The sequence below is a fragment of the Macrotis lagotis genome, chromosome 1 (genome assembly GCF_037893015.1).
Source record: "Macrotis lagotis isolate mMagLag1 chromosome 1, bilby.v1.9.chrom.fasta, whole genome shotgun sequence".
Taxonomy (NCBI): domain Eukaryota; kingdom Metazoa; phylum Chordata; class Mammalia; order Peramelemorphia; family Peramelidae; genus Macrotis; species Macrotis lagotis.
In genome coordinates this window covers 98167891-98193755 of record NC_133658.1, presented here as the reverse complement: position 1 = coordinate 98193755, position 25865 = coordinate 98167891, and the positions used below count along the sequence as shown (strand labels likewise).

The following is a 25865-nucleotide window of genomic DNA, read 5'->3' as shown; positions in this document are numbered from 1 at the left end:
GCATTTTTCTTTCTTTTTGCTTGTATGTGGATAGAGAGCTGGACCTGAAGTCAGTGAAACCTGGGTTCCAATCCACTATTAATAACTATGGGACTATATACTTACTACCTTATGGAATCCTGGGTAAATCAATTGACTGTTTACCTTAGTTTCCTCAACCATAAAATGAATACCAGCACCTACCTCACAAGGTAGCTGTGAAGATAAAATCAGATCATATTTGTAAAGTACTTTGCACAGTACCTGGAGCAGAGTAGGCATTTTATAAATGCTTATTCCCTTCTTCCTTTACCCTGACCTTCCCTCTATTTATCATATTTCAGGGAAGGAAATGGGCCTTGGTGCCCATATAGTACAACCCATACCCAAAAGAGAATCTGTTTAAAACATACTCAAAACATGATCAACCAGCCTCTGTCTGAATCAAGATAGCACCCTATCTCCCAATTCCATTCATTTTCACGGGTAGTCTCCCATGCTTAGAATGCTCCTCCTCATCTTTACCCCTTAACTTGCTTCAAATCTCAACTAAAATTCCACATTCTGCAAGAAGCCTCTCCCCAAAGTCTTTAATTATAGTGCTTTCCCTGAGATTAGTTCCCAATTACTTCGTCTATATCTTGTTTGTGTAAAATTGTTTACACATCATCTCCTCCTTTAAAATATGAGCTCCTTGAGAGCAGGGGCTGTTTTTATTCTTTTTTTTTTTTGTATCTCTATTACATTGCATAGTGCCTGGCATTCAGAAAGTGCTTATGATATGACCTGACTTTTGGATACCTGTCCAGTAAAAGATTTAAGATTTGGACCTTCTGAAAGGGAGAAGAAATACCTAGGATTTCTGGGTTTTGTTCTTCAAAATTTTGTTCTGCTTTTGTTTATTTCCCTTGTTTTTTCTTTAGGATTATCAAGGGTTGTGTAGTAAAGGCTCTATAATCATTTAAATGGTGGGAGATTCTTTAGAAGACCCTTAGGACCTTGACACCAAGGGGTGGTATATGACAGTACTAGTGTTTTCTTCCCTCTGATGGCTCCAGTTTCTATCATTCAGTTTCCTCTCAACACACAATAGCCACATGATTTTCTCCAGTCACATTTTTTTTAATAGCTTCCTTGATGTAAGCTTGGTGTAGTTTCCTAGTCAAAAAGCATTAAAAAGCCCCAGTCCTATATCATCCAGGGCTCTCAGGCTTGGTGACTGTCTAAAATCATATGAGTTAAAATACATTGATGAGTTTTAGACCAGACACATTTTAAGATGGAAACTGGGGGTGGAAGTTGGGGTGGAAAGGACAAAAAGTACCAACTCCAGATAATCTATATTTTTACTCTCTTAAGATAAAGTAAATCTTTTTTCTTCAGTCACTTGCAAATGCATCATTTTGTCTTCATTATCAAACCCGGACTAAGAGGATGTGAGAGTTTTTTGTTTTGTTTTGTTTTTTAAACATAGCTAGGCAATTATTAAGTGTCTGAGGCCAGATTTGAACTCAAGTACTCCTGACTCCAGGGCCGGGGTTCTATCCACTGTGCTACCTAGCTGCCCCATTGAAAGAGTTTTTTAAGGAAGCCTATTCAATTTCAGATGATGTTAGAAAATCCCCCCCCCCCCAATTCTTCTTAAAATCAAGCAGAAACCATCCTACTAGTAACTTTTTACTCATCAGTCTTAGTCCTCCAAAGCAATACAGGAGTCTGCTTTTCCTTTGACATGGCAGTCTGACAGTTCTTGAAAATAGGTCCCTTTTCTTTTCTCTTCTTCAGACTCAACAAAAGAATCATAGGGTTTTAGAATGGGAAGGAACATCATAAAACATTTATTAAGCACTTAGATTTTGTCAGACATAGTGCTAAGTACTAGTGATACAAAGAAAAGCAAAAGCAAAATACTTGCTCTCAACTAGTTCACATTTTCATAGGGAGACAACGTGCAAACAGTGATTTATATAAGTTATGTATACAGAACATACCTATGTCAACACAAGATAGACACAGGATAAATTTAGAGATAATCTCAGAAGGAGGACACCAGTAGTAGGAAAATGTTTTCTGAAGAAGGTAGGATTTGAACTAAGACTTGAGCCAGGGAAACTGAGAGGTAGAGGTATAAGGGATGCCATGAATGAATTTTGCTTGAGAATGATCACACTGAAAAGGCACACAATCAAGAGATGGAATGATGTCTTCAAGGAAAAGGAAGGTGACTCCTGATCTTAGGGATCATCTTATTCAACTCCCTCATTTAATTGATGTGACCCAGACATAAAGTGATTCATCCAAGACTCCTTCTATGTATTTAATGTATCATATGACATGGCTTACAAATACTTTCCATCCTAGCTTGTCTTTATCTGTATGTTTTCTCTTTTGTTTGTCAATGCCCTTAAAATACAGTGTTTAACTGCAAATAACATTCCACGGAGGCTCTTTAACAAAAGGGGTTCTTACTTTCTGTGGTCTGAATACTGGACTTCTCTTCATGTAACCTCATCTCATTAATTTTTTGAACAGTTATATCTCAAATCCCATCCACAGGAAGTTTCAGAAGGCTGCTGTAAGGGAGTACTATGTATGAGACCATCTCCAGGGCAGGGACTCAGGATATCTATTCATTTTTTCATTCAATCCAGAAATGTTTATTAAATACCACCTACATGTCCAGCTCTGGTCTAGACACTGAAGGGAAGTTTTTTATTTTTTATTTTTAGCAGTACTTGCCATTAAGGAAAATAGTAACAAAGTGAATGATATTATTCTAAATTGTTATTTTTCATACTTTTCTGTTTTGTTTGTCCACAAATCAAATAATAATAGCTAATTTTTAGAAAAAACTGCAAGGCTTGCAAGGTGCTTTATAAATTATATTAGCTCATTTGATCCTCCAAACAGCATGGTAAGCTCAACAATATATATTTATCATTTTCAGTTTACAAATGACAAAACTTTAAAGAGAATTGAGTGATTTGCTTTTGATCCTATTACTAATTAGCCTCAAAGGTGGAATTTGAATTGCATCTCTTGTGATGCCAAACCCAGTACCCTTTCCAAAAATTTCTCAAAAAATATTTATTAAACAATGATTTATGAGGCACTCTGTTCTTTTCCTAGCCCTCTGACCTCTTTGCTATGATTGAACCATAAAGATGAACTTGGAATGATTGAATGACACTTACCTGATAACTTGTGAACCAGTGGTGGTGGGTTGTAATCCTGATAGTGGGGAGCATAAAACTGGGGAGGATAAACTTCTTTTGGATTTTCCCCAGGGCCCATAGAAGATGGTGGTTGTGGGGCTGGCAGATGACTTAAGGGCTGGCTCAGGCCCAGAGCTGGGTTATGGATAAACTCGTCTGAAAGAAAAATGCCTGAGAATGAGTGTGCTATGACTGGGTGTAGATATCATTCAAGTCTGTGGGGCAGGGTATAGGACTGCTAACCCACTGTAATGACCTTTCCTCTCTTAGACTGTAACTGAAGCATCACAGTCTAATGAGAGGAGGGTATATACAGAAGACCATCATTTCAAATCTTAAAAACTTCTAAAAGAATACACTAAACCAGATCTTTTAGCAGGTGGCCCATGTGTCAAGTTCTTCTTCCTAAACTTGACTAGGGAGGAGGAGCTCAGAATCCCTGTACAGGGATGGAATCATGGGAATTAGAACTCAAAGGGGATATATAGATAAAATAGCAACAATACTAGTTAGCATTTACATAGTACTCGAAAGTTTGCAACTCTGGGAGTTGTAGATTATTATTATTATCTTCATTTTACAGTTGAGAGAACTGGGTCTGAAAGATTAAGTGACTTGCCCAGGGTCACACATCCAGTAGGTGTGTCAAAGGCAGGATTCAAACTCAGGTCTTCCAAACTCCAGGTCCAATGCTTTATCTACTATGTCAGTGTATTATAGATTATACGATTCCAAAATCATTTGAAAAGGCAGTTGACCTGACCTAGGTTTAAAGTATAACAGTTAGGAGCCAAGGAAAAGCCATTTATAACCCTTCAGAACAGATGTTAGAGACTGAATGAGGGTCCTAAACCTCCCAAGTAGACATCATTTGTGGGGGGCAAGATAGGGTAGCCCTTGGCTGATGGGTTAAGGAGAGCATTTGGAAGTCAGCATGGAGGAGGACAGCAGAACATTTTATCCGATCTACTTTGCTTTTCAAAGGTCATAGCCAGAAACAATGCTTTCCATTTTGGGAGACCGTAATATTCTACAATATTCTTTCACATCTCTGATCTTTTTTGAGCCCTATATTGGGAATGACTTAAGGCTAGGCTACTTACCATTGAGGACACTCAGACTCAAGGATTTCTCTGGCATTAAAGAACAGCTTCCACCTTTGAGACTCTTCATCCTTTTCCACATTAGGTGAGGAGCACTGTTGCCAGGCAAATCTCCCTTGGATCAAAGTGAGCAGAAAATCCATGATTTAGCCAATGAGGGAAAAAAAAACTACCTCAGAATAGTTTACCAGGGACAGAGGGGTGGCATTGCTCCATCAGATCTTTCTAGTTATCATTGGAATTCATGTTAGAGGCACATCAACCCTGAGGGCAATCAAAAACATGGGATAGGTTGGGCAGCATGTCCTTTACTTCCCATGGAGAGATAGCCAAGAAGTAGCATGGATGACTCTTAGCTTAAGGACATATGTACACTCCCATTTTTCCTTTCTTTCCCCTTCTGCCAACTTTCTAATATAATCATTAATGGGGATTTCATCAGAGACTGATACCAACTAAAAAGCATCAAAACATCTTCCAGAGTAGTATTTTTTAGGCATTTGCCAAACATCTCACCCATGCTGAGCAAGGGATGAGAAAACACTAATCCAGAAGGGTTATGCTTCCTTTACTTTTGTAAGTTTTATTGATTCTTTTTTTGATTTTACTTCACAGTTATTTCTGGATCTATACTACAATATTCCATCTATCTCCTACCCCTACATAATAAGGTCTTTCCTTATAAGAGAGGAAAAAAATCAGTCAAGCCAATCCAATGGACACATTGACCACATTTAACATCACACACAACATTCCACAAAAGTCCACCACCTCTCCTACAAAGTGAAGGTCTGTTTCCTCATTTCTCTTAGGAGTTACTTGAACACAAGAATAGTTAGAGATGGAGACACAGATATAGATACTGATACACATACAAAGACACAAATATAGATAGTTACATAGATACATACATAGATAGATAGTGGCAGATCCAGATAACTACATAGACACAGATACATAGCTACAGATGGACACACATACAGAGACAAATATACACAGACATATAAACATAGACACAGATTGCAGCACACATAGACATACAGACACAGACACAGATACACCCCCCCCACACACACACGTACTCCCCTTCTCCCACAATCAAGCTTATGGCAGACTTACCCCACTCATATCATGAAAATTTTGTTCTTCATACTCCAGCTGCCGCTTCATCTTCAACTTATTGGAGAGGGCTATCACTGCTGGGTTCATCTTATCTGGACCTCGTGGCCCCAGTCCCTTCACCAAACTGTCAGGAGCAAAAAGGGACAAAGTGACCATTTGGTTAAGCAGGCATGCAAAATTAGCCTGGAAGTTAGAAAGAAAACTTAACATTTAATTCAATTCAATGAATTTCTTTTGGCTTCAATAGATATGTATATATATATATACATATATATATATATATATATATATATATATATATATATATTAAATAAATTGAACCAGGAAATCTCAAAGGTCCTGCTAGTTCTAAAACTTGTGATTCTATAATACTAAAAGAGCAGGAATTATGAGCTTTGGAGTGGAAAATGTTTGATTATTTAAATAGATTCCCCCCCTTAATCTGTGTCTCAGGTTCCTTCTGGAAAGATATTAAACAAGTGATTTAAAAAAATGAGTGATTCTGCTTCACCCTCCATCTGTTGCCTCTACATTCCTTTAATTGCAAATTGTATAGTTAACCTAAGCATAGGCAGAGTCACTGAGTTGGTGAGATCTGAGGAGCAGTGGGAAGTCACTTCTACATGCTGCCTGACAATGCTCTTCTTCTCGTTTTGCATTCTGCTTGATATTCCATCAGTAAGAAGTAGGTTAAAAGTACTCTTTTAAAGCTCAAATATCTCTGAAAATAATAATGCTGATGCTGATAATGATATATATATATATATGTATACACACACACATATATATATATATATATCTTTAAGGTTTGCTATTTCTACATAACTGTAATGCTAAAAATGTTGTCTCATTTGATTGACAAAGCTGACATACAAGTCTTGGAAGTCATCAGTGACTCATCCTGTAATAAGAATTTGATTAACTCAGAAATTTCGGCAATGCATTGAGAATAGTCCCTTTGAGGAAATGAGCTCTAATGGAGGGATAGATGATTTTTGGAGCATGAACTTTGTGGAGATGTCATTGGAGCAGGAGCCTTGAGCTATTTGGGAATAGTATGGGGACTCTGGGGACTCTGGTAGGAGGTAGGAGAAGGACACAGAGTAGAGATTGGGGTCACAAGACAAGCTCTGCTTACTTCCCTCTTTACACATGTAGCAACAGAAATACCTATGAAAATTTTGAATTTGTTCAAGCTGACTCCAAGTAAAATGTTTATCTTTTGGGGACCTAGCTACTCCTTCCCATGAGTCTTCCTACCTTATTGGCATTCCTTCCATAGTTCTAATTTTGGGTGTGCAGGATTTTCATGTTTTCATCCCACCCCCTACTCTCAGAAAAGATCAGATCCTGAAGCTTTGTGTGAATAAAAGCCACTATACTTCCTTTTTCTCTGTGACGTTTGCATTTTAGGTGTGATCTCAGACTGTGAAGCTAAAGGTTTAAAGGGGCTTAGGCATATAAGTGCAGAGAAGTAATCACAAAATAGATGGAAGAGATACTTTTGAGGGAACAAGTAATTTTCACAGTAATCCTAAAATCTATTCTACCAGCATGGCCACCTATTTTGCCTATACATAAAGTGACCCCTTAGTAATACTTTTAGTTTTCTTTACAATAATAATTTTCTTGAAATAACAACAGTAAACTGGACATTTTACCTTTTCTTATACATTGAGATGTTAGGTGGTGGCAGAGGGGGCCCAGAGGGAGGTCTTCTTAAGGATTTGGCATATTGATCTGCTAATGTCCACTTTATTGGTCCATACTCTAATGGTGGATCAGGGGGCCACTGAGTATTAGACCTTCCTCCCATAGAGGATAGTGGGGTATTGGCAGGCCCATAGCATGGGGGTAGGTTCATCTTGCTCCCACCATCAAAGAATATGAATGACATTGGCTGGGGCTCCAGGTCTGACTTCTTGTTTTCCATTTGATGTTGGTACTTGTCCAGCATGAAGGGATTATGGGAGGATGTTGGAGTCAGAGGCTGGAAGATGCTGGTCATGGTACTGAAATTGGCCTGAGGGCTGGGTTGAACATTCTCCAGAGGGGGACGTTCCTCTTGACAGATAGGGCTCAGCTGGAAATCTTCTCCATCCATGGGGATGTAGGGAGCCAGTGTCTCTAAGTCCAGCTCATTGAAGTCCGTCTGTATAAAAATAAGGAAAAGAAAAGATAGCAAGAATCTGAAAGAATCATGGTTCATCCTCACTGCTACCATCCTAGACTAGACCCTCTTCATCATCTATAATCTGCCTTTCTTGTATCTCTGTCTCTAGATTCACCACTCCAATTCATTCTGAAGTTTGACAGCAAACAAAGTTATTCAGTTTCCTCAAGTATATTGTCTTTTTCTGTTAGGATAGAAGTTCCTTGAAGGAAGGGACTATTTTTTTTCTTGTATTAATATTTTCAGAATTGAACCCAGTACTAGGCAAGTGCTTAATAAATAATTGTTCAATGACCAATAGACACCTACTAAATGCACATCAATATATTAGGGCTAGAGATATGATAAAGATGAAAAACAGCACAACATCAGTCCTCAAGAAAATCATAGTCTAGTGTGACAGAAATGGAGGCCTATTTAGAAAATGATTAATTTCTTAGGACTGTAGAACAGAGTGATTAGAGAAGTTCAAGGAGGGCGGTACTGAGGTGGCTTAATGGACAGAATATTTGTTTTGGGGGTCAGGGATACCTCAGCTTAAATCCTACCTCACAGACTTAATTAACTGTGTGACACTGGAAAAGTCACTTAACCTCTGCTGGCCTCAGTTTCCTCAACTATAAAATGAGAATAACAACAGTACCTACTAACAGCAGTTGCTTTGAGGATCAAATAAGTTGATATTTATAAAAGCACTAATCTAAATGGTTAGCACATAGTAGGTGCTATGTAAATAATTGCTTATTCCCTTCCCTAAAGAAAATTCTAAATCTATGATCCTAATTTCTTGCTGGAGGTAGGAATGAGGGAAGGCCTCCGACAGAAAGTGGTATCTAGACTGGACCTTGAAGGAAGAGAAGGGTTTCAAAAAGAGGAGATGTCATGTATTGGGATGAAGATGGGAATCTTTTCTATGCATGGTGGATTGCTTGGGCAAATGTATGGAGACAAGCTTGAGCAGAGTCAAATCAGGGAACAGAATTGAGTGTAATAGGAAATGAACTGAAAAGACAGGCTGAAGCCAAGTTTAAATGGCTTTGAATATCAGGATAAGGAGTTATATTCTACTCCATAGGGGAACCCCCCACCCCATATCTTTAAGCAGGAAGTGTAGGTGTTAATATGTCAGACCTTGTGCCAAGATTACTCTAGCTGTGGGTTAGAGAAAAGAGAGACTAGAAACTGGAAAACTATTTAGGAAATGATTGTAATAGTTCCCACATAAAAGGTGATGAAGATCCTAATCCAGGTTGAGTTATAGGAGGAGATATAGATCTTTCATCATCATTACCTAGCTTATGAACCTTGAAAGTGTTAGGGATTCACAAAGTCTCTATGAAGGTGAAGGTGGGAATTACTCTCTCTGATCACTCACCTGTGTATTACATTGGTTCTTGGATTCAGTGTCCATAGCAAAAAGCTTTTCTATCACTTCCATCTTCAGATTTTCATCCAGAGAGCTATAATAATCTCCTGGGCTGCTTGGCTGTTGGAGAATGATAGGGGAGAAGAAGAGGCAAGAAAAATGGATTGACTATTAGACAGTTGGTCAGCTCTCTCCCTATTTGGCAAGGGGTCTGTAACTATGGTTGTTGGGAAACCTCAACGCCAGGCTCATTAGCTGTTTTCATATATCATCTCTTGAAGTATATATCTAGTCTGGCCTATATCATTTAGTACTTCATGAATTTATATGTTTTCTCAGAGTTTCATATGCATGAGCTCAATTTCTCCCAAGAAACTATAAAGAGGCAGGTAGAGTGGGGAAGGGTGTGTGTCAACTACCTTCTCTTATCTCTTCCATATGGTTTAACATATCTCAATGATTATACAATCCATACATATAGACTGAGGTAGGGATTTGAAGAGGGATTGTTAATTAGTCCAGATGTCTACATTTTTTTTTTCTATTTGTGTCAACATAAAGCAAAGAGAGGACAAAGACTCCTTTCAGTTAGAATTGCTCCTAAGCACAAGGTCATCTTTAGTAAGTTGGGCTTGTGGCTCTTATCAAAAATGTTTTCTGTTAAAATATGAGCAATTTTGAAAAATCATTTAGCCCTCTTAACAATTGGCCCTCCTTCTCAGAGGACCTCCCTGGTCCCCCATTATCTCCCACTTTCTTGCTTCAGACCTCTTAAGTAGTTTATTTGTACTCATTGTTCACTTAACATATTCCAATTTTTATTACTGTTACTGCTTTTGTTAGACTGTAAACCCCTGAAGGCAGGGGTGGCTATATTTTACCTTATTTCCCTCCTGAATCTAGTAAAAAGTAGCAGTTTAGCCCATGTGTATAGAACAAAATTGTTCAACAAGCAACCTGAGGCTGTCAAAGGAAAGAAGAAGATAATGGAATTAAGAAAGCTAAATGTCTCCTTCCTACTTTGTGCTTGATTGACCTGTCATCTACCCAATAATTTCTGGCTTGGTTTGCCTCCTACCGTGGAACAGCTACTGTTGCTGCTGGCACTGGGGGTGGTACTGCCAGGAGGGGCCATCTGGGGTACAGTGAATGAGGCCTCACTCTGAGAACTGTGGTTCTTCATGTCTCCTGGCCATGGCTGGCTTGGGGTCAGAAGGGCTTTGTTATAAGTAGATGATTCTTCAAAGCTCTGATTTCCTGTAGAGATAAGAGCCAGCAGTCAGGGTAGGTTTACTCTAAGTTAACTTACATTGGTCATGAATAAACATGGAGGGGGGGGGAAAGAGTGAGGGGGAATCTCAAATTACACAGGAAAGGTAGTAAAAGCCTTGTGGACAGGTTTTGGGTAGGCCATAAATTTAAATTTGACAATTTAAATTTGCAAATTTAAATTGTGTATATAGTTGTGAGACAGAAACACACAAAAAGAAACAAAGAGAAAGGATTAGTTTTAAGAATGATACTACATTACTAGAATTCCATTAAATGGATATTTCTCTTCTACACATAATTATATATATAACCTATAGAGTTAGTGCCTCTGTCTTTTAAAGACAATTAAAAATGAAGGTGAGGTAGCATAAGAGAAGTCCTGGATAAGTCACTTAGCTTTCTTCTCTCTTTAATATAGGGGCTAGAGCAATGAATTCAAATCCCATCTCAGACCTGCTAACAGTGTAACCTGGGCAAATCACTTAAATTCTCTGTGCCTCAGTTTCCATATCTGTAAAAGGAGGGGGTTGGACTCAATGATTTCTAAGGACTCTTCTAGCTAAATTTGTGCTCCTATGATAAAATGAGGGGATCATACAAGATGGTCTCTAAAATTCCATTTAATCCTAAAATTCAAAGAATAAAGTTGAGTGTGGGATGAACTTTTTACATAGATATCTCAGGGCTAAGCCCCTCAGAGATTCAAGATAGAAAGAAAGCTGTGATTCCTTTGACCAATATACATCAAAATATTTAGAATTGCCCTCTGTATTGCAACGAATAGGAAACAAGGGAAATGCCAATTGATTAGAGAATGTTTGAGCAAATGGTGAAGTAGTATGTAGTAGGTAAGTGTAGGAGAATTTAATTATACATAAGAAATGATGAATATGAGAAGATTCATATGAACTGATACAAAATAAATGAAGCACAACCAGGAAAACAACATACATAAAAAAAGCCCAACAATGTAAACTGAAAGAGTAACTCCAGAAATCAAAACAGAACACTGTAATTATAATGACCAGGGTTACTCCCAACCCCTGAAAGAGTAAGTACCTCCTTTTTTTTTTCCAGAGTTGTAGGACTGTGGAAGCAGAAGTTAAAGCATTATCGAGTTTGACTGATGAATTGGTTAATATTGTGAAACTGCTTCCTTAGTTCCTCTCTTTTAAAATATATATATATATATATATATATATATATATATATTTATATATATTTTGATAAGAGATAGTGCTTTGGGTGGGGGAGAGTATAAGACTATATTAGGAAATTAAGGTGATGTAAAAACAAAAGATGTCAATAAAAATTTCAATTAAAAAAGAGAGAGAAGCATGTTCAAGTTGGTCAAGGCAAAATGAAAGCTACCCTTCCTCAGGGTCTTCTAGGTTGCTTGTACAGGTGGGAGGTACTGACCAAAGTCCAGAGAAATGATGGCATCTCCTGGTGTAGGCGCCAGTTGCGCCAGCTCTTCAGGCTCTTCCTTGAGCTTGGTAAATAGGAAGTTACTCTTCTCCGACACAGGGACATTGGTGTCAAAGATACTGTTCATGGCCATCAGGTGGGGCTTGAACAGGGACTCAGTCTGGTCCATGGAGAACACCACATCATTCTTCTCGATTTCACTAATAAAATGAAAAAGAGACTTCAAGTCCCTTTTTACATAGGCAGTATGGTGTAGGGGATATTAGGAAGACTTAGGTTCAAATCTTGCTTGGGACATTTACTATGTGGCCATCTGCAAGTCTCTTAATCTCTCTGAGACTTAAGTGACTCCCAAAGATTTACTAAGTTGTAATAGGTTGGGATCTGTGGTGGTTATAGGAATTCCCTTATCCACAAACTCACAGATTCTTCATATATGTTTTCTTACAAGAAGCATTCAAGTGTATGGATGTCCCAGAATCCCAGGGTTCCTGACTGCTCTGTCTAAGGATATTCTCAGTAGGCAGAAGGGGAAAACAGCTGTTTCTCTGGGTTCTTCAAGGAACTGTATAATTCAACTCTGCGACTAACCATGGAGGTGATTACAATTATAACATCCTCTGAACCCAAGCCTACTGTGAAGGCTGCTTTTTATCATAGACTTTTTACATAGAACCTTTAGGTTTCTGACATTAGGTTTTCAGAAGTGGTTTTTGGGGACAGAATGTCTTCCTGGTACTGTTTCCTCAGTTTCTAAAGATACCAGCTAAAGAATTTCCACCTTGCCTTTCCCAGAAAGTCGTTCTCATTCCTCTTTCTCAACTTCCTCTCCACCCTGCATCACAGACAATGCACATTGTAACAAAAATAAGGTGGGGATAGGAAAAGAGGGTGTAAAAATTAAGTCTGGAATTATTAATTTGCCATGAATGTTTTCAGGTCCTGTCTATGAGGAGGTCCACCCTTATTGTGGGACTTCAAGTTTCTCAAGACTTAAAAATGCTATGGGTCCATCTTTAGGTTCCCAGGCCCCCTCAGAGGAGTTTTAGAAGAACTCACCTCAGGACATAGTTAACACAGATGATACACTGGGGTTGCAGGTTTCGAGTGTTGTATATAACAGTCCCTTGGGTTTCCAGCCACACATACCCACCGTGCTTGGCAAGCATCCTGTACTGACCACTGATCACCTGACCTTTGGTACACACTGAAAACAAAAGGAGAGTCTGAAGTCAGAGGGCTAGGAAGAGTATGAAATGGAGATAATAGAACTCATGGTTTGATAGGAAGAAGATAAAATGTTAGAATTGGAAGGAACCTTGGTCTAAGGCCCTCATTTACAAATTGTTCAATCAACAATGAATATTAAGTGCTCTCAATGAACTACACTCTGTGCTAAATGATGGTGATTTTTAGAAAAAAGACAAAAATGGTCCCTGTCCTCAAGGAACTTAATGAGGAAAAAAACACTCCAATAATTAGGTTCATACAAGATGCATACAGAGTAATTACAGAAGTTAAGTCAGAGAGGAAAGCTATAATACCCAAGGGGTCTGGGACAGGCATCCTTCAAAAGATGGTATTTGAGTTGAGTCTTACAGGGAGCCAGGGATTCTAAGAAGCAGAGAAGTGAGGAAGAAGTGGTAGCTTTTCAAGAAGAGAATAGAGGAACTAGCAGTGAAGATAGAAATGACAAAAGCAGACAATGCTTTGGATGTATGAGGTGAGGGAGTGATGTTAACAAGGATGATACTTAGGTTTCACACTTGTGTGACTGGGAGGAGAGTGATTGTCCTTGATTTCACTAGGAAAATTCAGAAGATGGGTGGGAAAAGATGATAAATTCTGTTTTTGGACATGTTGAATTTGAGATGTCTACGGAAGTCACATTACAGAGTCCAAAAGGTATTTGATGATGTAGGACTGGAGCTCAGGAGAGAGATTAGGGATTTATATATAGATCCCACCTCTATCACTTACTTACAATTGAGCAAACCATTAACCTCTTTGAGACTCAGATTTCCCATCTACAAAATAGAAAGATGGAACTAGACTTTCTCTTAAATTCCCTTCCTGTTCCAAGTTAATCTTTCTGAATTTCTATGACTTTTTGTTTTCAACCCAACACCTGACTTTTTATGTGGTCCAAAGCCATCCATTTGGCTTTTTTTTTGGGAAATTGATTTGCTCATAGATAAGAAAGAAATAAATGATGGTACCTTTCTATCTGCCTCACAGCAATAAATAAAATCAGCATCCTTAGAAAAATACTTTCTGGTGAAAGTAGTAGTCTTAGAAATAGTGCACCAGGCTATAAACACAGCACACTTTAAGACTCTTCTTAACAAAAATCTTATTAAAATAGCATCAATTTATGATTCACAGAGCCTGAGCAGGAATGGGGTGGAGTAGGGAGAGTATCCAAACTTCAAGAAAAAAAAAACTTTATCCAAATTTTCGTTTGACCATGGGACACATTCTAGGAATTTTTTCCCCCTGAAGAACTAACAAATTAATCTCCCAGAGATAAGTGTCCTTAATAAAAACTCTTCCTTTCCAAGTACAAACAGTCTTGTCATTAGTTTCTTTGAAAAATGTACATTATTGCTCCCCAATTCTCTCACTAGTTCCTTTGCACTGGATTTCATTACAGAAATACCTATACCTTCTTGGCCTTTTTGGGTCTTTTATCACATTATGAGGTATGGAAGTGCTCTAATAACAAGGTACAGAAATATTTAACAATATTCTAGACTCACGGCCCTTCCTAAAGAGGCAGATCAAGTGGATGAACTTATGCTTTTAACCTATGGTTGGGTGCTTTGTGGGCAATGTGGTTCAGTGGAAAAAGTCCTTTGGTTTGCCATGAAGAGACCTGGTCTAGAATCCTGGCTTTTGCCCCTTACTAACTCTATAACTGAGCAAGTGTACAGGGTTTACCTCTTCAGGGTTTCATATCTGTAACAAGGGAATAATATACTTGCCATGGAAGACAGTTATGTAGAAAATGCTTGATCCACCATAAACACACAAACATATATATATATATATATGTATGTATATAATAATCATAACTATGCTTCTGGGGAAATAACTTGGGAAGGCAGCAGTATACAAATTAGGAGGTGGTTCAGGTGAGACAGTCCTACAAAAGGGTGGTCCTACAGATGGTTTTCACATTCTGATCATACACATCCTGATTCACTGCCAAAGCACAGGAGGAGGACCACTTCTTCCCCCTACCATAACCCCCTTCTCAGGTTACTCTTTCTTTGGTGATTTTTTTTCCACCTCTGGCTATTTCTGTTACTCAATTTAACCTGCATTTCGTCAATATTAATATGCATAGTAAGTTCTCTGTCACCAGAACCTGAATATATCACTAAAAGATAAATTTGTCATTGCTCTTGAAAATAAAATCTAGCACTTGCCCCATGGCCAACCCCAAGGATGTTTGGACCATCTGATCACTCATGGTTTGGGCATGGCCATCATTCACTCTCTACTCTGGGAACCAGGAAATTTGATAGAATTTAGGCTACAAACAGTGATTCCAGGAAACTTCCACCAGGCTGTTGTTAACTCTGGCAGACTTGCCTTTGTGTGGAAGAGGTACAGAATTAGTACTGTTAATGTTGATTAAATAGTGCATTTTGGGAAGATTTTAATTGTATTTCTAGTGATCAGACAGTCCTGCTCTGTCACTGCAATATAATTACATCAGTTTTCTCATCATTGCAAGCATGATGAGGGGGCCTGCTACATCACAGACAGACCTTTTATTGCCTTTAATCTTGATTCTGTTTTTTTCTAAGAGCACGTAATGTCCTTATACAACAAAGAGCAACTAAACCCTTCCTTGAGACTTAAAATGGGATAAATTACAAATCCATTTGGAAATGACAGCTTTCAATTATCTGTCTGTTTTAAATACTGAGCTTACCCAGTCATTAGAAAGGTACTCTATTCTCTTTTTGTCTCTTACAAGCAGAGTAATATGTAAACTTAAACAAATATATTTTTTTTGGATTTTTTATGTGTCAATGAATAAAGAAAAATGGGAAGAAAATTTGCCACTATTTACTAACAAAGATGCCTGTGTGAGAGCAAGGAGGAAAACAGAAACTTCAGTTTAAGTTGATCCAACTTCTAACCCATGCCCAATTCCCCCATATTTTGAGCTAGTATTTTGGAACATTTCTTCATATGACTGTTGATAGCTGTCATTTTTTTCTGTTGAGAATTGTTCTTTAATAGTTTTATTAACTGTACATAACTGACAGTCTTGCATATTTGAAATAGTCTTACATATTTGAAATATATATATATATATAGATAGATATATATACACTCACATATATATTTTATTAGACCTTTATATACTTGCTGCAAAGATTGTTCTTCCCAATTATATCTTTCCTTTCCAATATGGATTATGTTGATTTTGTTTATACAAAAACATTTCCATTTTCTGCAATAAAATTGTCCATTTTGGCTTCTTCTGCAGAATACATACTATACAATGAACATATAATCATAGAAAATCATGCTATTGTTCTAACATCAATTGATATTATAACTCATGAAAATTCAATAATTTTATGATTTCATTGCAGTAAGAACTTCCTCCATTGCTACAGATTATGAGCCCCTTTCTCATCCTAGGTGAGTCTCATTCATATAGTTCTGTAAATTCTCCAAAGAGACCTTAATCCATGCACAAGTGATACCAGAGCATCACTTAGCTGTCCTTCTGTTATCTCTTATACTCAATTCATGACCAGGCCACTTCTTTTCAGACCATTATTGCTTTTGTCCACATGGATCCGTTTCATTATTATACTCAATAGCCTACATAAAATATTTCAAGTACTTCAAAGAATATCCTAGATGTATTTCCTCACTTGATCTTCCAACAGCCCTGTGAGGTAGATAGTATAAGTATTTTTAGTCTATCTTACAAGTAAGGAAATCTGAGGATCAGAAGGAAAGCAGTCTAGTCAGGATCACGCAGCTGAACCAGGATTTTAACCCAGGCTTTTTTTACTCCAAATCCAGTGTTCTTTTCCCACTATACCCTGGCTTGCCTCTTCATTTTTTTCATATCTTTTTGTTCTGCCTTTTCAAGAAGATTATAAGTTACTTGAGGTGATTGTACTTATTTTTTTCCTTCCAACAGAACCCAGCCCAAGGATGGTTGTACATTAGGCCCTTAGATAAGACTCTTCCCTCAACCAACTCTCCCTGTGGATCCAAATTATAAAGAATAATTTATTATAGCTTCTCCTATCCAAGGGCTTCTTGCCCTAAGCGTCTTCCCAGTCCCTGCCAGTCCATTTCTAGACCACAAAGTCCAACACTCAGACCTTTGTTAACCTGTCACCTGGAGAAGAACCAAAAGGACAAAATCTACAAGTACACTCCTTATTATCCAACTCAGCTTATATCTAGGAAGACTTGGGGGAAAACTGAATCACTTACGATTCTGGTGACTCTTGGTCATACTTTCTGAATCCAGGGCATGGTAGAACTCATAGGCAGAGCGCCCAAGCAGCTCTTCAGGATGGTAGCCAATCAATTCAGTAATTCTTCATTTAAAATCAAATGCATATGGAAAAGCAAAAACAAAAAGACAAACAGATTTAGCAAAGATGAAAGCATATACCAATAGCCATAGTTAGCTTTGGCTGTCTCATATCATTGTAAATCAAACACATATATTATCTTTTCTTCCCTTACAGGCTTTGCCTCTCTTCCACTCAAGTGGGACCCAAAGGGAGTGTCACTGTACTAACATTTTATCAAAAATAAGATCCAGTCTATCTACTCTTCTACACCACCCCATGGAAGTAGGAAGAGATTTCTATTCAGGGAGATGAAATACTCTGAGATGCAAACATTTAGAGTAAGACAGACAAGGTTGGCTTTATATGTAGGGGGAATAGACATGTGATTTCATGATGTGCTTTCTGAGTCATTGGCGAGATACTGTTGACTCCTAAAAATTTCCTCACCCTCTTCACTAATGCCTAAAATTCTACTTTAGTGATTCATCTCTTTAGTTGAAGTGTTGATCCCTGTTACAGAACAAAGCCCCCTGAAAGAAGTCCATACCTTAAACTATTATCAGTCCACCTAAATCTCAGTATAACTATGAATGACATTTGATAGGGAGAAAGAAGGAAAAAAAATAGGAAAATATGAGATATCGGGGGGGGGGAAGGACTGATCTTGGAAAGCTGAACTTCCCCATTTGACTTTAAAGTAGGACTTCACAATTATACATTCAGAGATAGAAATATGGAGTTTGAATGCAGACCAAAGCATACTATTTTCCTTTTTTTTAAAAATGTTTTATGTTTCATGTTTTTTTCCCTCTCAGGGTTTTTTCCCCCTTTTGTTCTGATTCTTCTTTCACAATGTGACCTATATGGAAATAAGTTTAACATAGTTATAACCTAAATCGGAGTATTCATTTCAAGGAGAGGGAAAGAAAGGAGGGAGGGAGGAAAATGTGGAATCAAAATCTTACAAAAAATGAATACTGAAAACTCTTAGCATGTAGTTGGAAAAATAAATAAATAAATTTATATAATAATAATAATAAAGTGGGTCTTTAATTAGAGTATTCTAGATTTTTTTTTTTGGTCCTAGAACTGTGTCTAATCTGTGTGAAAAGGTTCCCTTTTCTAATGCAGATGAGTATTCCCTATTGCCATAGGGACTAAGCAGGTAGATCACTTGATCAGGATTCCACAGTCAGAGTCAGTGGGTGTCAGAAATTGAATATGACTTAAATTGTACTTTTTCTATGTTATACATCACCACTGAAAACAAGCAAAGAAGAAAGAAAAATATTGAGTTTTCTTCCTTCCAATCATTTGCTTTTTCCTCTACTTCATTAAATCTAGGGTCAGTGTACCATCAAGCCTAGTAGGGGGAAGAGTTCACTAGTGTCTCCCTCCATCATGATCTAAACCTACTTGCAAAACCCATGCCATCTTCTGCTGATAAAAGCAGGTAAGGGGCATGGTAGACATACAGGAAGACTCTAATTTGACTTCTGCCTCAGATGCTTACTAGTTGTGTGACCCTGGACAAGTAACTTAATCCTTTGTTTTCTTATCTGTAAAATGGAAATAATATTAGTACCTTTTGTAAGAAGTAAATGAATTAATGTATTTGGAAACGGGCTTTGCAAGCTTTAAAGAGTTACATAAACATTAACCATGACTCCTCCTCCTCCTCCTACTTCTACTACCACCACCAGCAGAATTTACTACTATTACCACTACCATGAATAAAATCAAAATGAGGTTCTGATTTTCTACTGGAAAAGCAGATCTGGGCAAAGAAAGGGTAAATTCTCTGCTTGTGTGGTACTTGGGGTCCAAGCCAAGTTATACCACAGCAAAGCTAAGTTAGAAAGGCTTTAGCATCAGCTGATTTGGCTGAGGCAAAGAGGTTTCTCAAGTGAAATTCCGGTCCAGCCAACTTTAGTACAGGGAACTCACTTTCCCTGAGCTGCCAGCTATGGACTGAGAAGGATTTGTTTCCTTCCCTTGGCCTTGAACTGAGAGGGGCCTGCACACATGCTCTCTGGTCTCCCACACCAATGTCTTCAACTTAGTGTACCTCATAGTGAAGGGGAATGATTGGAGTATTTGGGGACAGGACAGTGTGGGTCCTTCTGTTACCCAGAGTCTAATTTCTTTACAATACATCCAACTTCTTTTCAATTTTTAAAAAATCCCTTCCAGAGATATAGGTTGTTGGCATTAGGGAGATATTGGTGATTGAGAGGAGGGTTAGGATTTTTTTGTGGGGGGAGGGAGGGCAAGGTAACCTGCCAAATTCATTTATTTGCTAGGGTGAATAAAAATTCACCTCCTATTAAAATACATTTCCTAGAGAGCTTAAAAATGAAGATTTGGAGAGCTGAGGAGTTAATTGCACCTCCCTCTCCCAAGAGGAGTTGAAACATCCTCTTTCAAAGTTAGTATAGTCCAGAGAAAACTCTCAAAGCAAATATTTATAATAACCAAGCTGATAATATAATATCCATTATCTAATTAATGAAAGACATACAATGACATGTTTTGAAAACAGAAGAACAAGCTTATTCTTCAGAATTGCCAGATAGTTAACTAGAAGCTGCCACAATTTATCTTGTCAACTAAAATAAACATGTAATGTTTCTTCTTCCATTTTTTTTTTAAAAAACAGATTGCCATAAAAAAAATCTGGGAAATATACCGAGCATATACACAATCAGCTACCATTTGAGTTGTCAAAGTTCACAAAGCCAGGAAACCCCAACTTCAAGCTCATGGTTCTCTGCCTCTGTCTGCCAGCACGTAGCTACCCTTAATGTACATGACTCGGCGCCAGTTTACCGGGACAGGGGATTGCAGGAGTCCAGAGAAGGCATTCCAAGTATTTCAGGATGCTTCTAAGAAGTGGTCTATGCCAGACTCTGGAAAAGGAGTTTGGCTCTATAGTATTATAAAACAATTGAGATTCACAAATTAGTTAAAAAAAAAAAACAACCATTCAATTTCATTTCCATTCTTTTTCTTTTCAAGGATTATAAATATAAAAGATTCAATCAATTCACCTAGTTTGAAAATTAAATGAGGAGCACCAAGATTTTTTCAACAGATGTAATAAATGTTTTAAAATTTATTTTCATTAAATGGTATAGGCAGAAGGGCAGGACTGGAATGGAAGATTAAGCAAGGCAAGGAAGAAGGAAGAAGAAATAGAAATAGAAATAGAATGATCTGGAGAAAGGGGAAGGTGATTAAATGACAGTGAATCAAGAGAGAGGCAATGGAAGAAAGAGAATAAAATGATAACTTAGAAATAGGGAAGACACAGAAAGAAAATCTATGTGTTTCTATTTCCAGGTAAAGATGATTTTAAAACATCTTCATTGCTTTTGAAATCATTGTTCAAACATTTTGAATTACTCCTTATCCTTGAAAAAAACAAAACAAGTATACTTGAAAGCAATTTTCCTGAAGTGGAGAGGTATATGAAGGAAATGATTCTCAGAGTTATAGTGACAATGATTAGGACACTCCCAAGGTCACATGAAAGCAAATGGAGAGTCTCACTTCTGTTCTAATATACAAGCCCAGGGGGCAGCTAGGTGGCACAGTGGATAGAGTGTAGGCCCTGGAGTCAGGAGTACCTGAGTTCAAATCCGGCCTCAGACACTTAATAATTACCTAGCTGTGTGACCTTGGGCACGCCACTTAGCCCCATTGCCCAAACAAACAAACAAACAAAAAAAACTAAGATACAAGCCCAGATGTGATAATGGCACAAAATTCAGATTCTACTGCTTTGGAATTCAAATTTACTGTTTGTTGTTGTTCAATTGTGTTTGACTTTTTGTAACCACAGTACCCAGACCCTTCTACCCTCTACTATCTCCCAAACTCATGTTCATTACCTCATGACAATATCTATCCAACTCATCCTTGGCCGTCCCCTTTACCTTTTCCCTTCAATCTTTCCTAACATCAGGGTCCAATGAATTCCATCTTCTTCTATCTTCTCATTATGCAGTCAAAGTACTTAAGCTTCAGCTTGCCCAAATGATCTTCTAGTGAATAATTTCTTTTAAGTTTTGACTGGTTTGATCTCCTTACTGTCCAAAGTACTCTCAAAAGTCATCTCCAGTACCACAATTCAAAAGTACCAATTCTGTGGCCCTCAACTTTCCTTATAGTCCAACTCTCACAGCCATAGCTTGTATCTCTGTTCCATTAATAGAGGGTACACTAAATAAATTAGCTATTTATATTTAAGTTAGGAGCTAATTCTGAAACATTCATCACGGCAGCCCCTTACAATACCAGGCAGAAGTTTACTAAACTAGTTCCAGTCATTATGAAGGATTTTATTAAAAATGCAATTTCTCAATGACTTTGATACTTTTTCATTATTTTAAGTGATTTTTCAGTTACTCCAAATGAACTGAGTTTTATTTTTATAGATTGCTGGACTTAAAGCCAAAAAGACCTGGGTTCAAATCCTTCTGACTCTTACTTTGTCATATATATGTAACCATGGGTAAATTACTTAACTGCTCTGAGACTCAGTAGTATAAGGGCTTCAGATTAGTTATAAACTATAATGTATTAAGCTGAGATTGTCACTGCCTGGTCTCAATGAAGCATGCAAATATGTAAAAGCCACATGGACACAGAATTTGAGTCTATGGACATGGACTCATCATCTAGGTTGGTACAGTAGGAAGAATATTGACTCTGGAGTCCAAAGATCCTGTGTTCAAATGTGACCTCTGCCACTTACTAGCTGAATGACGTTAGGCATGTCTCTTAATCTTCTTAGTCCTCTGTTTCCTCCTCTGTATGAGGGAGTTAGATTTCATGGCTTCTAAGATTCCTTCTAATTCTAGACCTATGGACCAAGGATGCCTGCCTTTAGGGCCAGCATAAATTGAATTCCTAAATTCTTTTTTTTGGACTCTTTTTATGTTCCTACTTTTACCCAGTGGGTCATTTCCTATGATACTGGGAAGACATCAAACTAACAACAATTAGAGAAGAATTTTTGGAATGGCAGCAATCCTCAAACCTATATTAGGTGTGAGGGAAATCAGTCATCAGAGGTTTCTTCTCAATCCTTCCCTTTTAATTATAAGGTATATTTTTCTGCTTGAAACTTCTTTCTCCATTAGATGACTCACGAATTTTAAAAAAAAGCTGATTTTTAAGTTACATTACTAGGGCACAAAACACACACACATATTGTCTTCACTTTGGGTAGTAAAGTATTATTTAGTTTGTGTTACTTTCTCTCATTTTTCCTACTCCATTGTAAACTCTTTGAAGGCAAGGGGTATGTCTTATATTTCTCTCTTCAGGGAATTACCTATCCATAGATGGAAAGGGCCATCAAGTCCAATCCCCTCATTTTTTACAGATGAAGAGAAAGAAACCAGGAGTGATTAAATAACTTTCCTAGGATCATGACTAGAAAATATCTGAGACAGGATATGAACTCAGTTCTTCCTGACTCCAAGTCCAATGTCCTAGGTACTATATTGCAATGTTTGGCACACATTAGATGATAAACTAAATAGCAACTTAGAAAAACATCTAGAGTACAGTCATCCAGGTAGAAGGAATCAATTCATATCATCTTCTATGTTCTTCTCATTGTAACAGATTGATGATGACCACTTTTCACCCCTGAGCAATCTCTTCAGCTTCTTCCTCCCCACTATGTGCCAGACATACATATACATAACAGATACAGAAAAATACATGATTGATTTTACAACATATCAATAAAAGAAAGTTTGTTGTGTTGGGCATAATTAATGATGAACTTTGTGGGGTTTACTAGAGAAGCAAAAAAAAAAAAACCCCACAAATAGAAGCTTGGTTCCAAATCATCTGAAACCCTTGTCTTTGATTTCCTGTGATTTAAAATGCTTTTTTCCCCCATAGCTAATATTTATATAGCATTTTATGCTATATGTTTATTATGTGCCTATAAAGCACTTTACAAATAATATCTCATTATATTGTTTATTTGGAAGCAACTAATGTCTTTCATGCTCCATCTTTCTCCACTTTCTTCAATCTGCTGTATTTACCCTTTTGTACCTAAGAAAATGTCTCCAGGCTTCCACCAAGATCATTTCATGGGCTCTAAATTGCCTGACATTTCCCTCCTAATTTCTCTTATGAGAAAATGCTCCCTTGGGCAGGAATGCATATGCTCTCATGCGTGTCATATTTCATTCTATCTGGTGTAATTCCAGATTAATACTGAAAGTGGGAGGGGAGAGCCAAACCCCTTTCGTATTAACTGATACAGGTGAGTGGTGAGTTTTGGAGTGTTCATCTCTGGCTGGGTATCCAGGAGCTGGTAGTTAAGTACATGGGGAGGAAAAGCAAGACAAGAAAACAAATGGAGGTGATCAAAAAAAAAAAAAAGAAGAAAATTCTAAACCTAGTTCAAGCAACTAACAAACAATACCTAGGGATTAAGGACTTAAAATAGCTATGGACTACAGCTAAACTGCTCATGTGCCCTTATTAACTAATCTGCTAATCACTTCAACACAATTCTCCCCCACTGCACAATTAATGTCATTAAACTTCTCTCTCCACTCATCACTTCAGCATTACTGAATTTAGAGTTTAGTTCTTTTAATTGGTCTCCTGAAAGTTTACTGGGAGAAAAATGCAATGCCCTTAGTAGACTTTTTAAAGTAGTTCTACTTATTGAGAATTGCAAAACCTTATGCCTTTGTATGATGACAGCAATAGTCATGATAATTAATTATTATTAATGTTGTACAGATCCCTTTACAAGGCACTGGAGGAAAGTTTAGATAAGTCAAGATGAGTTAAGATAAGGTTAGGTCAAGTTTAGATCTTTGCTCTCATGAAGCTTACCCCCTATCGCAGTGGCTAAGACATAAGTACTCATGATAACATGATATGTGCATTTTGAGAATTACAAAAGTGCTCTATGAGGTCTAGATATCTGCTCTCTGCTCTTTACTACATCATACAATTAGTGAACATGGTTTACCTCCAACACAATTGTAATATTGATCAAATTTGTTTCTGGCCTTCAGATCCTCTTGTTTGCACCCATTCCCTCTTTCCTGACATCTCCATTCCCCTACAAGAACTGCTATTCTCTGCTGACCAATCTCATCTCTATGTGCTAGCTCCCAAGGGTAATTATCCTTTAATAGGGATCAAAGTCTCAGACAAAAGGAATGCAAAACTCATGGTAGAATTTCATAGGTGGGGAGAAGGAGGGGAAGGAGAAAGAAGAGTTAAGTCCAAAACAATAATACCAATATTGCCCTTCAAGTTATACCATGTAGGTTGTCACCGATTTTGTGTACATGGAAAGTACACTTTAGTACTTGGCACTCTACTCCTCCCACATGCATATATATGTATGTATGTATGTATATATATATATATACTATATATGCTATAATGTTATATATTATATGTTTATGTACATGAATGTGTATATACACATACATGCCCATAACTGCACACACATTTATATCTCTATCTCTATGTTCTCTGTCTCTGTCTGTCTCTGTCTCTCTATCTCGTGCATCTGACTTGCTACCTATTTTTGAGTGGCCCTTGAGCTAAGAATGGTGTTTTATTTCTTCTGCAGCCCAGAACTCCTGAGCTCAATGACTCCACTAGCCTTCAGCCTCCCCAGGAGAAGAAACTAAAGGCTTCCTTAGTTCCTTCCTTGATTCTCTCAATGCTGAAACTACAACTACAATCTAGACATGCTCACAGATCTAGGATTTCGGAAAAACACCTGGTCCTGTCTATCAGAAGGTGGAAGTAGTTGCATTCAACTCTCCCTTCCAAGTTCAGAGTGCTTCATGTGTTCTATAGATGTCTTGTCCTTGTAGATGAGGTCTGAGGTGGCTGGAGTTGAGGGAAAGGGTCTTTTATCAGGAAGGTCAAAGGTGATGAAGTTTTTGCAGAAGGGGATGGGAGAATGATTAACTGGAAGAGAAGGTTATCTGACCAGTACCCAGGTCAGGCTGGAAATAGGAGAGGGAGAAATTAATCTGGGTCAAGAAAACTAAATTTTCCCGATTAGGAAATGAGAAGTCTGAAATATGAACTAGTTCTCACAGTCTTTGTCCCCTGCCTGAGTTAGGCTGAGATGGACCCTGGAGAAAAGAAGTTCCCTAGCTAGCAAAGGCTATTTCCTATGTAGTTTTCTTCTTGGTTGAGGAAAAGATCATTTTGATTTGTGCTCCCTTCATTCAACCTTCAGTATTTTTGGAGGGAATGTTAGCTCCAGGTTTCTTGAGGGAGCACAGAACCCTCTCACTTTACAAATGATTAAAAATCAAGGACCTGCTTGTAATGCAAGAGAAATAAAACAACTTGGATAATGAAAACCCTTGCTTCCCTCCATTGACATTCCATGCACGGCAACTTTCTGATAGTGAAGAAGTGATCCTGGGTTCTCAAAAGGCTAAGTTAATGTATCTTATCCAAATTAGATAGGTTTTAGAGGAAGGACCCAAATAACTGAATATCTGTCATTCAAATATTGGATTAAGTTCTAAGATTATTAAGAGAAGGTTGTTCACTATTTTTTTTCAGTCATAGCAGCTCATGAAGCTTGCCTCCTGTGGCTTAGAGGCAGAGTCT

At 37.7% G+C, this 25865-nt stretch overlaps 1 protein-coding gene across 1 annotated transcript in view; it reads right to left on the bottom strand.

Annotated features, from left to right (window-relative positions):
- EPAS1 (endothelial PAS domain protein 1) overlaps nt 1-25865 on the bottom strand; it is a 110913-nt gene that overhangs the window by 3702 nt on the left and 81346 nt on the right. Inside the window, exons 7-15 of the mRNA XM_074205219.1 lie at nt 17140-17246; nt 12718-12865; nt 11650-11858; nt 10037-10215; nt 8968-9078; nt 7081-7571; nt 5417-5543; nt 4298-4412; nt 3174-3350 (exon numbers count right to left, since the gene is read on the bottom strand). Of these exons, the coding sequence (XP_074061320.1) occupies nt 3174-3350; nt 4298-4412; nt 5417-5543; nt 7081-7571; nt 8968-9078; nt 10037-10215; nt 11650-11858; nt 12718-12865; nt 17140-17246 (1664 nt within the window). The remainder of the gene's footprint in view (nt 1-3173; nt 3351-4297; nt 4413-5416; nt 5544-7080; nt 7572-8967; nt 9079-10036; nt 10216-11649; nt 11859-12717; nt 12866-17139; nt 17247-25865) is intronic.